Source organism: Prionailurus viverrinus, chromosome A3 (genome assembly GCF_022837055.1).
Source record: "Prionailurus viverrinus isolate Anna chromosome A3, UM_Priviv_1.0, whole genome shotgun sequence".
Taxonomy (NCBI): domain Eukaryota; kingdom Metazoa; phylum Chordata; class Mammalia; order Carnivora; family Felidae; genus Prionailurus; species Prionailurus viverrinus.
The window spans coordinates 41,874,192-41,890,058 of NC_062563.1; the positions used below are offsets into that span (position 1 = coordinate 41,874,192).

General features: G+C 39.7%; 1 protein-coding gene across 7 annotated transcripts in view; it reads right to left on the reverse strand.

The window, feature by feature from the left end:
* Window positions 1-15,867, reverse strand: part of KIF16B (kinesin family member 16B) — a 295,283-nt gene that overhangs the window by 71,604 nt on the left and 207,812 nt on the right. For 6 of the 7 annotated variants that reach the window (XR_007150865.1, XM_047852576.1, XM_047852575.1 and 3 more), the window contains one exon: window positions 5,081-5,203. Coding sequence is in view for 6 of the 7 variants with exons in the window: in XM_047852576.1 (XP_047708532.1) it covers window positions 5,081-5,203 (123 nt within the window). In the remaining variant the exon portion in view is untranslated. Of the gene's footprint in view, window positions 1-5,080; window positions 5,204-10,127; window positions 10,408-15,867 lie in introns of those variants that run through there. The other variant, XM_047852570.1, reaches the window with a different exon arrangement.

The window sequence follows — 15,867 nt, forward strand, 5'->3', positions numbered from 1 at the left end:
TATGTGGAAGGAGCCAGACATGGAAAAGTAACCGCTGCCAGCCACATCTCCACGGCGTGCTGGAACAGACACTACTCATCTATAGTCGCAGACAGCTGTGCAGGGGCACTCACCGTAAAGGGGCACAAGAAACTTTCTGGAATGACTGAAAAGTCCTAAGTCTTGATTGATGTGCTGGTTGCATGGGTATACGCATGTCAAAACTTGTCAAACTACACTTAAATACGTGCGTTTCATTGTATGTAAATTATGCCTCAACAAAATTAACTGAAAAAAATCAAATGGGACCAGAAAACAAAAACCTGTATATGTATCTATTTTCATAGTTACTTCATAAAAGAAAGTTATTTTTAATCCCTGTATACAGAAGAAAAAGTCCTTTTGAATTAAATTTTAGTTTAATGAAAAAGTCTACTTTTCTCATTTTAAATCCCAGCAATGGGAACTTCCTTGAACTCATCAGGGACCAGAAGGTGAGCATTTGAGAACCACTGTTGTCCTCCTTCCTCCTCCAAATTCCACTCCTCATACCTGACCTCAGAGAGTACCTTAACCTGGCTCATGACTACTTCATTCAGCAAGGAGCAACCCAATCAGAGCCACTCGACTGGGGATTAAAATGAAAGTGGCCAGGAAGAAGGAATAACTTAAGTAATAAATGCTACCTCAGGAAAGGCAGGCAGAAAAGGGCAGGAGGCAGAGGGAACAGGAAGGGTGAGGGAGAAGCTGAAAGACAGAGCTCGGGGCAGCTATAACACCAGATGCTGTCTTCCCCGCCCCACTCCTTGGGGCAAACTCAGCCTGTGGAGACTTGAACCCTGTGGGCGCCGTGTGTCCATGGGCCAGCTTGGCCCCTTAAATGAACCGGCCGTGACCACGGAGCAAGTTATACAGTCAACCGGGGTCTGACATCATTGACAAGACCCTTCCCTGCTGGTGACAGAGCCTTGCTGCGTATATTCAGGATCCCAGGAGACTTTGAAGACCATAACAGGGGAAGAACAGAAAACAGAAATCGCTTTTGTTTAAAAAAGGAGTGAAGATTTCTCTGGAGTATATAGTATTATAGTATAAAATATCTATATACATTAACGTCAGATTTTCCTTCAAAAAAGGTCTCTAAAACTAAATAGAATAGACTTAAAAAAATACTTTTTACCTTAGCTGCCTGAAAGCCACCGGTTCATCAAGAAAAGACTTTAGTAGTAGCCAAACTGTTATCACAAGTGTGACTGTCCTAGAAAACTGTCAATGCATCAAATAGTCAAATCATGGATGGAAAAGGTTGCCATGCTTAATTTTAGAATTCAGGAATGTTGAGGGGGAATTAACAATCAAAATGGAAACAAAACAAAACCCCCAAACTCTCAAAGATACAACTATACATCCAAAGTCATTAAGAGGATTCCAAGGGTAAAATCTCAGTCATTCCTTGTGCCTTTTAAAAATTTACTTATTTTATGGGGCACATGGGTGGCTCAGTCAGTTAAGCATCCAACTCTTGATTTCTGCTCAGGATCTCATGGTGCATGCGATTGAGCCTTGTGTCAGGCTGTGCACCGACAGCACATAGCCTGCTTGGGATTTTCTCTCTCTCTCTCTCTCTCTCTCTCTCGCTCTCGCTCTCTCTCTCTCTCTCTGCCCCTCCTCCTTCTCTCTCCCTATCTCCCTCAAAATAAATAAACTTTAAAATTTTTTTAAATAAAAATTTACCTATTTTTTAAAAACAAACACTTATCCAGCACTTAGCATGTGGCAGGCACTGTTCTAAATACTTTACATGACCTAAGTTCATGCACTGTTCATACTAATCCAACCAGGCAGGTCTCTTTATCCCCATTTTACAGATGAGGCACAGCGAGACTACGGCTTGTAAGGTTAACTGGTGGAGACTGGACAGGACATTGGCGCACCCAGCACTATCCCAACAGCTATGCCTTTGCTGGGGTGTGGCCGTTTTTGTTTTGTTCAGGGGAGGGGCAGTATATTCAGGTCATGTTCTAGTACTGGGGCCCTGATGTTTCTGTGACTAGTAACCCCAGAAGAATGTCAGACCCTCAGCACACCTACCTGCCAATGCATTCCAGCCCTTCCTACACAGAGAACTAGGGATTCTCCAGCAAGTGTTAACAAGCCATTCCTGATGCCGATTACAGCACCTGGGATAAGTACAAGAAGGAAGCAGAGCAATTGATGTGCTTTCAGAACTTGGCTTTGATAAGTTCAAAGAAAGCTAAACTCTTTGGATTTGGATTTTATGTATTCTGAATTGAAAGCCAGGATTCTGAAAGGTCCCATACGATTTTCTGTATGTGGGTTCTCTAACTTGCCTTCACAGAATGATCTTCACAATTTTGGCCAGATCTGATAAGGCCTGGACTATTATTTGCCTGCCAGTTTTATTTAAATCAACTCAGTTTGGGGCACGTGGGTGGCGCAGTCGGCTAAGCGTCCGACTTCAGCCAGGTCACGATCTCGCGGTCCGGGAGTTCGAGCCCCGTGTCGGGCTCTGGGCTGATGGCTCAGAGCCTGGAGCCTGTTTCCGATTCTGTGTCTCCCTCTCTCTCTGCCCCTCCCCCGTTCATGCTCTGTCTCTCTCTGTCCCAAAAATAAATAAACGTTGAAAAAAAAAATTTAAATCAACTCAGTTTTTTTTTTCTAGTTCTTTTCTTTTTTTTTTAATTCTTGAAGTATAATTGACATATATCGTATTAGTTTCAGGTGTATAATACAACGATTCGATATTTGTATATATTGTGAAACGATCACCTCAATAAGTCTTGTGAGTATCTGTCACAACACATGGTTACAACATTTTTTTCCTTATGATGAGAACTTTTAAAGATTTACCCTTCCAGCAACTTTCAAATATGGAATACAGCATTATTAACTATAATCATGAAGCTATACTTGACATCCTCAGGAGTTATTTATTTTATTACTGGAAGTTTGTCCCTTTTGACCACCTGCACCCATTTCACCCACCCCAGCAACCACCAATCTGTCTGTATCTATGAGCTTGGTTTATATTTTTAGGTTCCACATATAAGTGAGATCATACTAAATCAACTAAGTATCTTCTTTATCCATGATCTTATCTTTTAGGCATGAAATCAATTTAATGGTTATATTTTATTAACACATTTATCTATTAAAATAAAATATATCTATGCACCAATGAAAATCATTGCATGTTCTCCAGCGCTGTGAGCTCTCTGTTTAGGAGAATTCAAATTCTGAGCTGGTGAAAGCCAGTCTTCACCCTCTAATTAAAAATATGGACTGGGGTGCCTGGGTGGCTCAGTCGGTTAACCCTCTGACTTCGGCTCAGGTCATGATCTCACAGTTTGTGAGGTCAAGCCCCGTGTCGGGCTCTGTGCTGACAGCTCAGAGTCTGGAGCCTGCTTTGGATTTTGTGTCTCCCTCTCTCTCTGCCCCTGCCCCGCTTGTGCATGCTCTCTCTCTCTCAAAAATAAACATTAAAAAAATTTTTTTTTAAATATAGAAATAATACACATACCTTCAGAGAGTATTTTGATAAATGTATATAACATTACATGTATGTACAAAGGGAACTCTAAATACACACACACACATACAATTTCAAACGATTGAGAACAGAAATTGAGCAGGCATTAGGCATACAGTCAGGGGTGGTGAGAAGTACTGGCTCCTGGACGTGGCATAACATTTTAATAAGAAACCACACAATCTGGTCAGTGACGTTCAAAATACCACCCCCCCCCCCCAGACATCATGTACTCTCAGCAGGGACCTCAAATGTATAAATTAGTGCCTAGGTTTAAAAAATAAAAAGGAAAACAATATATAGAGATAAGAATCTGAGAACTTGATTAATTACAAAACTCATCGGCACTCTTTCTCCTGGAAGACTGAAAATGAATATGCATGCCTAAAAGGGAGAGATCCCTAAGGACCCAGGGGCTCCACTCCCCACCAAGGGGCATGTTGGGGGTGGGGGTGGGGACTGCTGGCTTCAGGCTCCCTCCGCCCTCTCCCCCCACAGCAGCTCCATGCTGATCTGCTTTCCACAGTGTCCTTCCTCATAAATATTTTCTCAACAAACGTCTTTGCTAAGAAGAAATTTGGAAACCGCCGGTGTAATCCAATTTCCGCATTTCACCAGTGAGAAAACTGAGGCTCAGAGAAGGTCAAAGACTTAGCATCACTCAACAAACAGCAACAGAATCAGAGCCTAAAGACCTCAGCGTCCAGATTCCCAGCCTGATGTTCACCTCCAAGAACACCCTCACACAGCCATATACTGGTGACCCTAGTGGATGTTATTACATCAATACCCTTGCCTAGCCTTGAAAACGAAGAAGTGTTATTATTAATCATTAATTCTTTGAAGAGAGGAGAGCATCCAGCAATATTTAATGAATTGTTATGAGTCAATGGAACTAAGTTAGGAATAAGATGAAGTCATTATTTTGGAAAGTATGATGTAAGGAAGCAGGCACATTTCTTCCTGAAAAGTTGTATAAATCAAATCATGACTAAAATGGATTAGGAAAGCTTCCTAAATTAATAATAATAGAAACAACACTAAAAGCAACAGTAGTAATTATAGCAACTGTTATAACTTTATGTGCACGGATATCCTTGTAACATAAACATTATTATTCCCACTTTTATAGATAAGAAAACTGAGCTTAAGCCCAGGGATAGGTCACCAGGGATAGGGTGACCGACTGCACTGGTTTGCCTGGCATGAACTGGTTTCCCAGGGCATAGAACTTTCAGTGCTGAAAGCAAAACAGTCCTGGATAACCTGGAAGGGTTGGTCACCCTGCCTGTAGGGCTGGTGACAAGAACTTCCTCCCGTGTCTGCCTGAATCCCCAGCCACCACCACCTTCTATGGCATAACTTCCCTCCATGTTTTACAGTCTAGACTTTCACATATCAGTTTAAAGGAGGGCATGACCAATATGCTATAAAACAACATGTTCACATGTAGCTTCATCTCCTTTCATATGTATATATGTATATAGACAGAGAAAGCCCTGGGAGCTTCAAGCCTCCATTCCTCCAGAAGAGTAAAGAAGGGGCACTTACCTTGACCTCAAACTCGAAGTGCTCGTCCTTCCCTTGCCCGCAGAGCACATAGCGTGGAATACTAATTTTAATTGGGTCCTTCAGGTCGTCTGGATTTGCTCCCAAAGAGCGAGAAACCATCCTCTATCAAAGGCACATCAGATGGGGAGAACAAAGAGAAACCCAGATCACTCTTCAGCAAAAACCATGTTTGGGCAGGCGGGAGAAAATGTGTTTCAAGCAAAGAAGAGAGCATCAAACTAGTAGAGTTTATTTAGAAAAATGATGGCTTCCTTTGAAAGAGAAATGCTAAGTTTCTCTCATCACAAAAGACCATTTCTTGAGTTATACTATTCCAAGAAATTAGGGCAAAAGCACTTCAAAATGTTGTTTGGCTTTGAAGTTCCTTCCAATTTATAAGAACAAGTGAAAAAACAGATTACATAGCCCGACTTTTTAAAAAATCAGTGTAAACCAGATTCCTTTCTGAAAAGACTTGATCATCTGACAAACTTCTTCTCTTTTCACAGACTATCAGATTGCTGTACATATAGCTCCAAAAGCTAAAGACTTTATTCAAATTTACTTCATTTTTAACTTCTAGGCATTTTTATAAGCCAGTATGGTGGGGAAAGCTCTTTAAACCACAATTAAAATAAATACCAAGTATTTTCTTTAGGCTTCATTTGATTAATAATCAGCCTGGCTCTGACAAACATTTATGGTCTGGATGGTGGGAAGCCAGAGGGGTTTGAGAAAGAAGCATTATGAAAAAAATAAATCTTCAAAATGAGTTCTCTTGAGTATAAATGGATAGAAATCTCTGAACAATCCTTATCATTTGGACTAACCTGGGGCTTTAGAAAACGTAAGAAAATATGTTTTTAAAGCAGTAGCAGTAATAAAAGATTAATTACCGTAATTATAGTTAGCATTCATTGAATACTTACTATATACTAAGGACTGTGCTAAACAGTTCATTTAATGCATTTCTGCATCATTTCATTTAATCCTCACGATCTCCCTATGAGGTATTGTTACTGAACCCTACTTATCAGGTGAGGGCCCAAAGTTTGTGAATTAAGATAATGTGACAAAGGCAGGTGGCAGAGCTAGGATTTGAACTCAGGCTAACCCAGTGCCCCATGATGCCTGCTGGCCCATCTCCATCACCATTTATACTGCCATCATGAAATTTTTGAATAACTTCACCTGAGATAAAGTTAGCAAATGAACATTTCAACCAACATACACAGAATTTAAGAAGATGGGAATGCCATGATTATGCAGTAAGATTCACTTATTTGACTAAAAAGAAACACTGAGTAATATGTGGTCCTGGATCCTTAGCCAGGTGTAATGTGGAGGGTCCAGCCTAGCTGTGTGGGAATGAAAGCTCAGATTTCTGGATGACAGACAGGTGTATAATTTGTCTTAGATTACTGCTTTCATCTAGTGGACCCCGTAAACATTTTGGCATGGTATGAACTTACCAAAGCCTTTTAGAGCATCTAATTTTTTCCCCGTGTGGCTGGTCACCCAAAACAAGAACTGTTAATTTTACGGCAATGGTATACCTACTTAGTTGTCTCTGATGTCAAAAGCCACCGTGGAAATTCTTTTAAAAAAAAAAAAAAAAAGAAAGAAAAAGAAAGAGAAGAGTTTCTCAATGTGCACGTTGCCAAAGACCTTTCAGTTCACTGACAGCATGTTTCCAAATTACTGGAAAGGTAGACATTTCCTGAAGCATGGAATATGTTTATCTCTTTGAAGGGTGAAAAGGAAGAGAAATAATTTAGTGGTTTTATTTATTTTCAAAAAGCACATTTACTGTTAAGAAATGTCTTTGACCTATGGCTATGTTTTAGCCATAAAGTTCGTACTCCACTGCCTAAGCCCTGAAATCTTCCATGCCATGCTCTTTAAAAAATATTTATTGGGGCACCTGGGTGGCGCAGTCGGTTAAGCGTCCGACTGCAGTCAGGTCACGATCTTGCGGTCCGTGAGTTCGAGCCCCGCGTCAGGCTCTGGGCTGATGGCTCAGAGCCTGGAACCTGTTTCCGATTCTGTGTCTCCCTCTCTCTCTGCCCCTCCCCCATTCATGCTCTGTCTCTCTCTGTCCCAAAAATAAATAAACGTTAAAAAATATTTATTTATTTATTTATTTTGAGAGTGAGAGAGAGAGAGAGAGAGAGAGAAAGAGAGAGAGGGGGAGAGCTCAATATATATATATATTACATACACATATATATGTTACATACACACATATATATGTTACATATATATATATATATATATATATATATATATATATATATATGTTTTTTTAATGTTTATTTACTTTTGAGAGAGAGTGTGTGAGCAGGTGAGGGGCAGAGAGAGACACACACACAGAATCCGAAGCAGGCTCCAGGCTCTGAGCTGTCAGCACAGAGCCTGATATGGAGCTCAAACTCACAAAGTTGGCAGTTGGCAGCTGTGGGGGTTCTGGCAACTGATAATACTAGTTGGGAAACGAAGACCCACATGCTCTACCTTAGGAGAAACCTGGTCCTCCCTACCAGTTAGACCCAAAGGACAATACCACAGTTCATTTGATGAGGAGCTCTCTCTATGCTAAGAGGCTAGAATTAGGAAAAGGAAGAAGGAAGAAAAGTAATTAAATGCACTAGGAACAGTATTATGTGTATTGGGGGGTTTAAAAAGGTGTGGATAACAACATCAAGTGTAATACACTTGGTATTGAAACTCTACCATTAGGGGTATCCCTGAAGCAATCACTTGGGATTGCACGTGGGGTTCACCTCAAAGATTCAGAGAGGGGAAAGAGAAGACCCAGAATCAAATCCTAGCATTAGGTCTTGGTCTCAGTGTAACAGTCACCCACCCACCCTTTCTGCACCTCAGTTTCATGTCTATGGAAGTGGGCATGGTATTTAGCAAATACCACCTATAGAGCAAAAACCCAACTGTGAACATGACAGTGTCCCACCCTGTAGGACTTCTGGTCAGAAGCAGACTGACAAGTAAATTCTAGGAGGATTTTAAAATTGTGACAGGGGTTTATAGCGGCATTATTTACAATTTACAATATGGAAGCAGCCCAAGTGTCCAACAATAGATGAATGGGTAAAGAAGATGTGGCGCGCGCACACACACACACACACACACACACACACACACACACACAATGTAATACTATTCGGCCACAAAAAAAGAATGAAATCTTGCCACTTGCAATGACATAGATGGAGGTAGAATGTATTATGCCAAGCAAAGTAAGTCAAAGAAAGACAAATACCATATGATCTTACTCATGTGGAATTTAAGAAACAAAATAAACAAGCAAAGGGAAAAAGTAAGAGAGAGACAAAGCAAGAAACAGATTCTCAACTACAGAGGACAAACTGATGGTTACCAGAGGGGAGACGGGTGGAGGGTAGGTTAAATAGATGATGGGGATTAAGGAGTGCACTTGTCATGATGAGCACCGGGTGTTATATGGAACTTGTTGAATTCCTATATTCTATACCTGAAGCGAATGTAATGCTGGATGTTAACTAGAATTAAAATAAAAACGTAAAAAAAAAAAAATACTTTGATGGGGGCACTGAGTGAGAAAAACAAGAATATACACATGGCTATCTAAAATGTCATGACTTTTGGGGCGCCTGGGTGGCTCAGTCCGTTAAGTGTCCAACTTCGACTCAGGTCGTGATCTCATGGTTCGTGAGTTCGAGCCCCGTGTCAGGCTCTGTGCTGACAGCTCGGAGCCTGGAGCCTGCTTCAGATTCTGTGTCTCCTTCTCTCTCTGCCCTTCCCCTGCTTGCTCGCTCTCTCTGCCTCTCAATAATAAATAAACGTTAAAAAATTAAAAAAATAATAAAAAATAAAATAAATAAATAAATAAATAAAATGTCATGACTTTTACTGAGGAAGAGCTGCAGCCCAAACCACCCATGTATATTATTAACTGAACAATGGAGGCTTCAACTTTTTAAATGCCTTTTCTTAGATGTCCCCTTAGGATATACATCAAACATTGGTATCTTTTACTGAGCACCCAGAAGGTACCATTCATGAGGTCCTGAGAATAGGTCCTGAGAATACAAAATAACTTCTACAAAGTCTCTGTAATTTCTAAGACCTTTAGTTTTTTCTCAACTGCATCAAATTTTGAACAAAGATTTGATTTCTCCACTCCAGATGGATTACATTCTAAAGTTAGCCAACTTAGCTTTCTCCTTTTATAAGTCAACATTCAAAGTGGGATAAGACTGAAACTGATGGTCTGGTTACTACATAGCCATTTTAGGACTGGAAAGTTCTCTGTTTCTAACACTTTTATAGTTGTGAAATAATCCCTAATGAAAGTTGCTTGAAGCTTGGGATTATACACCCTTTAAAGACAAAAACTCTTGCCTTTGATAATTTAACTGGGTACATGAAAGAAGTAGAGACCATTTATCTGGGAGGAACTGGATCCTGTAATGTTTATGTAGCTCATCTAAATGTAGGACGGCCCCTTATATACCAGCACCTGCACGTATACCACAGAACACAGTTCTGAGCCACTGCCCCAACCGCAGGATCAGACAGCAAAGTTCAGCCGCATCTGGTGCTGAGAAGACTGATATTTCTCTCTTCATTATTTAGCATCCTAGGGGCTAGAAATATTACCAGAGTCCTCACTATCGCCCAGAGTCACAGTTTACTTCAATCTCAGATTTCAGAGTAACTCCATATTAACAAGTGTAGAGAAATATACAACTATGGAAATGGGTAACTGAAAAATAACTACTAAGGATCCGAAGATGTTTGAGCCTTTATCTACAGATAGATGAACAGAGAGACAAATCTAAAGAGTATGTGTTTCTATCAAATCACTGCTGCCATGTGATTTTTAGAAACTATTTTTTGAAGTCAATTTCATGAGAAATGTAGAATTCTCAGAATGCAGTGTGAAAGGTTCCTGACATTCCCCTAAACTATGTTTATGTTAGAGAGGAAGGAAAACTAACACACATGTCTCAGAAATTTATTTTTTATTTGAAAGTAGCTATGTTTTGAATATCTTGAGTTTTATACTAGACAAGTAAATGTGTGCTATATCATGTTATATCCTATTATTTAAGGGAGCTTTTAAATTTCTATGGAGCTATTTATTTTGGAATCAGTCATGGTTTTTCTACATGTGGCAAAGAAGATGCTTAGACATGGAAGGGAAATTGGTCATACATCACAGGAGGAGGTAAAGAAACATGAAAGGCTGGATACACATCTTACAGCAGATCTGGATAAATACGCAGGACATTTCAAGGAACTTTAAATGCCTTGTGGAGTGGGTTCTGTTTAGAAATGAAAGGTCAAGGAAAAGTACATAATTAGTAATTTGGATTATGCTCCTATACATAAGAACATCTTTTAAAATAAAATGCAAAGAAATACTCTTCTGGTAGCTTTTAATGAAATAATGTCTTGTGTCAACAAATATGCTATTTTTCTGTTGTTGGGGAAACACTATAGTCGGGTCCTCAGCCAAAAAAAGCAGGCAGATCACAGACTATATTTTGAATATTCAGATTAGAATCTTCTCTTCCCACTAAGGCTGTCTCCTTCAAAAGGGACAAGTTAAGGAAATTAATAGGAAGTGGCATTAACATCCACTCAGATCAATGTCGACACTGCAGAGGGCACAGAATGGACCAATTCTACAGGGAGTCATCAACATTTCCCCTAAATACTCTAATTATGTACCAGATGGTTGAATTCAGTGTATGCTCTGACTAGGACAAGGTCAGACCTAAGGACTGCCGTCTGATCTCCTAGAGCCAAATATCCAAGGTTTTCTAAAATACAGGCAACCTGGGTTTTTATCAGCTTCAACAAAACTACCAATTCTTCTTTCTCTGTTCCCAGCATAGCACATATTTCTATTCCCTCCTTTTTTCCACCACACATGCCACATTGATAATTCTAATTAGAGCTATTTTGTATCAAGGACTTCCTATGCCCAGGAGGTTTGAAAACAGAGGTCTGGGACAGAGGGAGGGCTAGGGGATCAGTTATATTTTCAAGTATTAGCCATGTTATCAGAAGCAGAGAATAAAGGTACCTTGTGTGAGCAAGTCCAAATTATGAATAAAGAGCCAAAACATGTTTATATTCATCTCTGGAAGGTGAAGCCTGCCTCTGTCATGAAGGGATATTTTTTATTTTTCAAAACTTTTTTTTTTAACATTTATTCATTTTTGAGAATGAGAGAAACAGAGCATAAGTGGAGGAGGGGCAGAGAGAGTGGGAGACACAGAATCCGAAGCAGGCTCCAGGCTCTGAGCTGTCAGCACAGAGCCCGACGCAGGCTCGAACTCACAGACCACGAGATCATGACCTGAGCCGAAGTCAGATGCTCAACCGACTGAGCCACCCAGGCACCCCTGTCATGAAAGGATCTTGAGCTAATACCATATCATCTCTGAAGGCTAAGTACATAGAGCTGAACTGGAGTCTGCTAAGAGATGTAGCCACACATGCCACAGGTATCTCCTGACCATGTTGGTCAAGGTGAGGACTTAACACCACCAGGGCATGAAGAAACAGTGCTAACCTTATCTTAAAGTGAGTTAAAAAAAAACTTGCATGAGGAAACAGAGATAAAGGTTTTCAAATAAAGGAGTATTTCTTCAATTTTGATATATATCTTTAGGGATAAACTACCCAGAAAATGACAAGCTGTTGGACATAAATAGTTATGGAATATCTTATTTACTCTTAGTGGATTTAGGGTAAATCCAAAAGGATGGCTAACAGTTCCTGATCCAGGATTCTTACCAGAATAGATGATTTCATCCATAGAGATCTGAGTTGATCAACGTTATTTCAAAATTTGGAAACACTGGGTATCTGATGAATGTTTTAACTTGAAATCATTAAGAACGTTACCATCTTTCTCTAGAGCATCAAAGACTAGTCCCTTTAATGGTCATTTTCTCGGGATAACTCATCATTAAATGGATCAAATTTTAAAAAGACTAAAGAATGGATCCAGTATAAGTGAGAACAGGGCAACAATTACTAAGTGGTTCTTATACCAAACACAAACATTGGCAATTTGGGATGTTCAGGAGGGAAAATCAACTTTTCTCCTTTCCAATTCTACAGTGTCCATGATTAGCCACAAAAGGATCGCGCATCTTCACTCACTAATTCTTGCTGAGCCCTAGTTTTGGTTCAATCTGTGCTCGGTTCTAAGGCCCAAGAGAAATTAAAGTTGGGAGGGAGGGGAAGATTCTTTCAGGTATCTGTAGAGCATATTGTTTGAACTTCAGGTAAAGCAGCGACATTGAGCATACAAGGTTATCTATACCATATTCGCATTATGACTTTACCTACGCTTCTCTTCTATAGGAGATAAAAATGCAGAGAGCAAAAAAGAGACATAAGGTTCATACAATGGAACAAGGGAATTGCAAAGAAATCTGCGTGGGAATTTTTGGGGGAAAAAATAACTCATAAAAAGAGAAATAATCTTCAATGTCTAGAAATTCCAATAAAAGAATTTACAAGTCAGAAAAGAATCAACTTCATAGTTCTTCCAAATATTTATCCCTAGTATAGTCATCCCCATGAGAAGAATAAATCAATAAAAAAATTTACCCAGACAATGTGACCAGGAACTGACTTTGGCATTGCAGAAAGAATAGATGTTCTGGACAAAGAAGGTCTGGGTTTGATTCCAATTATCAGTCAAGTGATCCTTTCTGAGTTAAATTCCCAAATATGAAGTGCAGATTGATGATAATTCCTCCATCCCAGGAGGATCACTGTGGGACTCAAAAGGAGCCATACATGGGAAAGAAGTTGGTACACTGTCAACCACAATGTAAGGGGGATTTGGATTATCACTGGAATCCACTGCCACCTTTAGCACCAAAGATTTTAACCAGGTGTTAAATGGCAGGAGGACTGATTTACAACAGACTCTCTTTCCTTCTTACTAACTGAATCATTCAGTTCCATTCCTTATAAAGGAGGTCTTAAAAAATTACAACAGTGCAACCCTAGCAAGAGATTGGATGGTGGTGGTTTGGAAACAATGTTGGATAAGAAACAACAAAGGAACTGAAGGATGTTGGAGGTAAAAAAGGAAAATCAGAGAAGGTGAGAGAGATAATGGTCTTCTCTGAAGGGTCAGTCAGATTATAACACAGACTGTGGAACAGATTTGTTCTATTCTGTTACACAAGAATGCGAATGATGGATGGGCCCTACAGATGTAGATTACAATAAAGATGATGATGGAAAGAATGGCCTAACAATGAGAACAGTTCCATTGAATAAACTGCTGTGAGGTAGAGAGTGAGCAGTCCTGGAGGTGTCAAGAAAGGACTAAATTGGAAAGCCAGTTGAACTAAGTAACTTTAATGGTCCTATGACATATGTTCTTCCCAGTACCTGAATACTTCCATTAGGGAGAAGTCCTACAAGCTTTATCTGAAGTTTATTTTAAATAGAGCTTTAGGACCTTGACATAATATATCCATGCAGACTGAACTACTGGTTCCAATTTTTCTTTTCCCTGCAGCAGCATATATCCAGTCTTGCCATGGCTTCTTGGTGGATCGAGTGTTCCTTGCCCCTGGACTTTGGACTTGGTTGCATGACTTGTGTTGGCCAGTGGGACACTGGCAGACATGATGCATCAGCATCTTCTGTGCTTCTGTCATCATTATTATGGCCACTGACCCTGCAGCACAGACCTCAAAATGAGACATCAGGAGTAGACCAACACTATCTAAACTTCAGATGATCCGTAGCCTACAAGTAGAGCCACCTCAACCTACTTACAACCATCAATAAGAAATAAAAGCTTTTTATTTTTTTATGGGTTGTTTGTTACCCAGCAAGAGCTGACTGATATAATACCTATCACAAAAGATATCTTAAATAATGAATCAGAATTGTCTAACATGCAAATTAAGACAATTAACAAAATAACCTCACTAGACACTGGCCTAGCCAGTAAGACTGCTTGACCTTCAAAGAAGCATTAATAAAAGTGCTCTAATCTATTTATCATTCAAAACTTGAAATCATGTAGGAAAAAGAATGTAAATAAAAATTACCGTAATTATTACTTGGGAAGCATAAGTATTCTCTCCAAGGGATGCACTTACATTTTTTAAGTAATGAGAAAGGGAAGACAAACTGTTTTGAAATGTTCTTCAACAAAGGCTGAATAAATTCACCCTGCCAACCACAATTCTGTAAAACAGGCAGCTGTGAACAAAATGGATTTTAATCAAATTCAGATGAAATCAGTATTTCGAAGTACTCAAAGAGGTATTGTCTAGAATGCATTAACAAGTTCCACAATGTAAATGTTTAGGCCTATGCTACAACAATGAAAATGCCACAGAACAAAGTATGTATGAACCTTTTTTTTTTTCCTTGATGCAAGAACTCATTACAACTGAGACGATCCCCCATTAGGCTGAGTATGGAGATGCTCACACTTCCTCCCTATAGTAGCATCACAGGTCCAGAACTCCTAAAGAATGAGCCAGTGGAGACAGAGGGAAGCCTGCAGGATTAAAGCCACAGTGGATAATGGCACAAACACTACTCCCCTGGCCTCTACAGGGACAACCTAAGGTATGACAACCTTACTACTTACTTCATGGGTAGTAAATCAAATTCTCATATCAGGGAACATACTTGATCTCAAGATAAAAAGTATGCTTAGGTGAGAGAAGAGACATGTAAAATTTGGATTGCCGGAGGCCTCTTCTATTATGTGGTGAGACCTGAATGTAATCCTCATTGTGGCCTACCTGGGTCATAAAGCAGACGGAAGATGTTATAATGAATAATAGGATGTTTATGCAATGCTTGTATTTGCTGCATTCTCCATCTACGAATAATATTAAAGACCATAATTTATAACATAGAATTATGTTTTTTTTTAATCTATGAAGACAAGCAAGTCTGTCTAATATTTTTCATTCTTTGTTAAAGTTCTTATGCTGCTTATGTACTGTTTCCCTCCCAACTATACTGTCCCTCTGCTAACATCTTAAAGTTCATTCCCTCTGTTCTTCATGATCATTAGTTCTGTTCTTCTTATTAAGGATACTTAAGAAAATAATCAATGGGCAATTTTTAAGAAAGTATTTTCTGAAAAGAGCAAAAAAAGGGGGAAGTTATGTGAAAATTATTGATAAGATATTAGAAGGCTACCATGGTTCATTTAAGAAATTCCTTCCACAGTAGATCTTCCGGCCAAAAACATGACAAGCTAACTAATTTTAATGATATCCTCATCAGAGACTCAAAACCCTTCATGTATAAGGCAACAGGGAGTGTATGTGTGCATGGGGGGAAGGGTGGAAGTGACAAAAACAAGCTCCACCTAAAAACATCTGAACCCTATTGCCTCAAAAAGTCAAAAAGCCTCTACACGGTTATGGCAGATAAGACAGCAGCCACCGGTGTGTAGATCCTAACACACTGGCCAGTTTCCTGCCCTTTCCTGTTTACTGCCCCACACCTGGGGAGAGGAAAATCAATGATGAAGCACAGAACTTAACAAGCACATTAAGTAGCTTGCTAGTTCTGAGGGGGAAAGAAGGAAGGTCTGTACTTTGTGGCCAAAGGGAGCCGGTGAGTTTCTGGGTTAAGCTTTGACACTGCCCCTATCAGTGATCAGGAGTAGAAATGAAGAGAGGACTATGGCATTTATATTGTACATCATCCAAAGGTCTGGCTAGAACAGAAGAATGACCCCTCCATGCCAAGGCTAATATAAA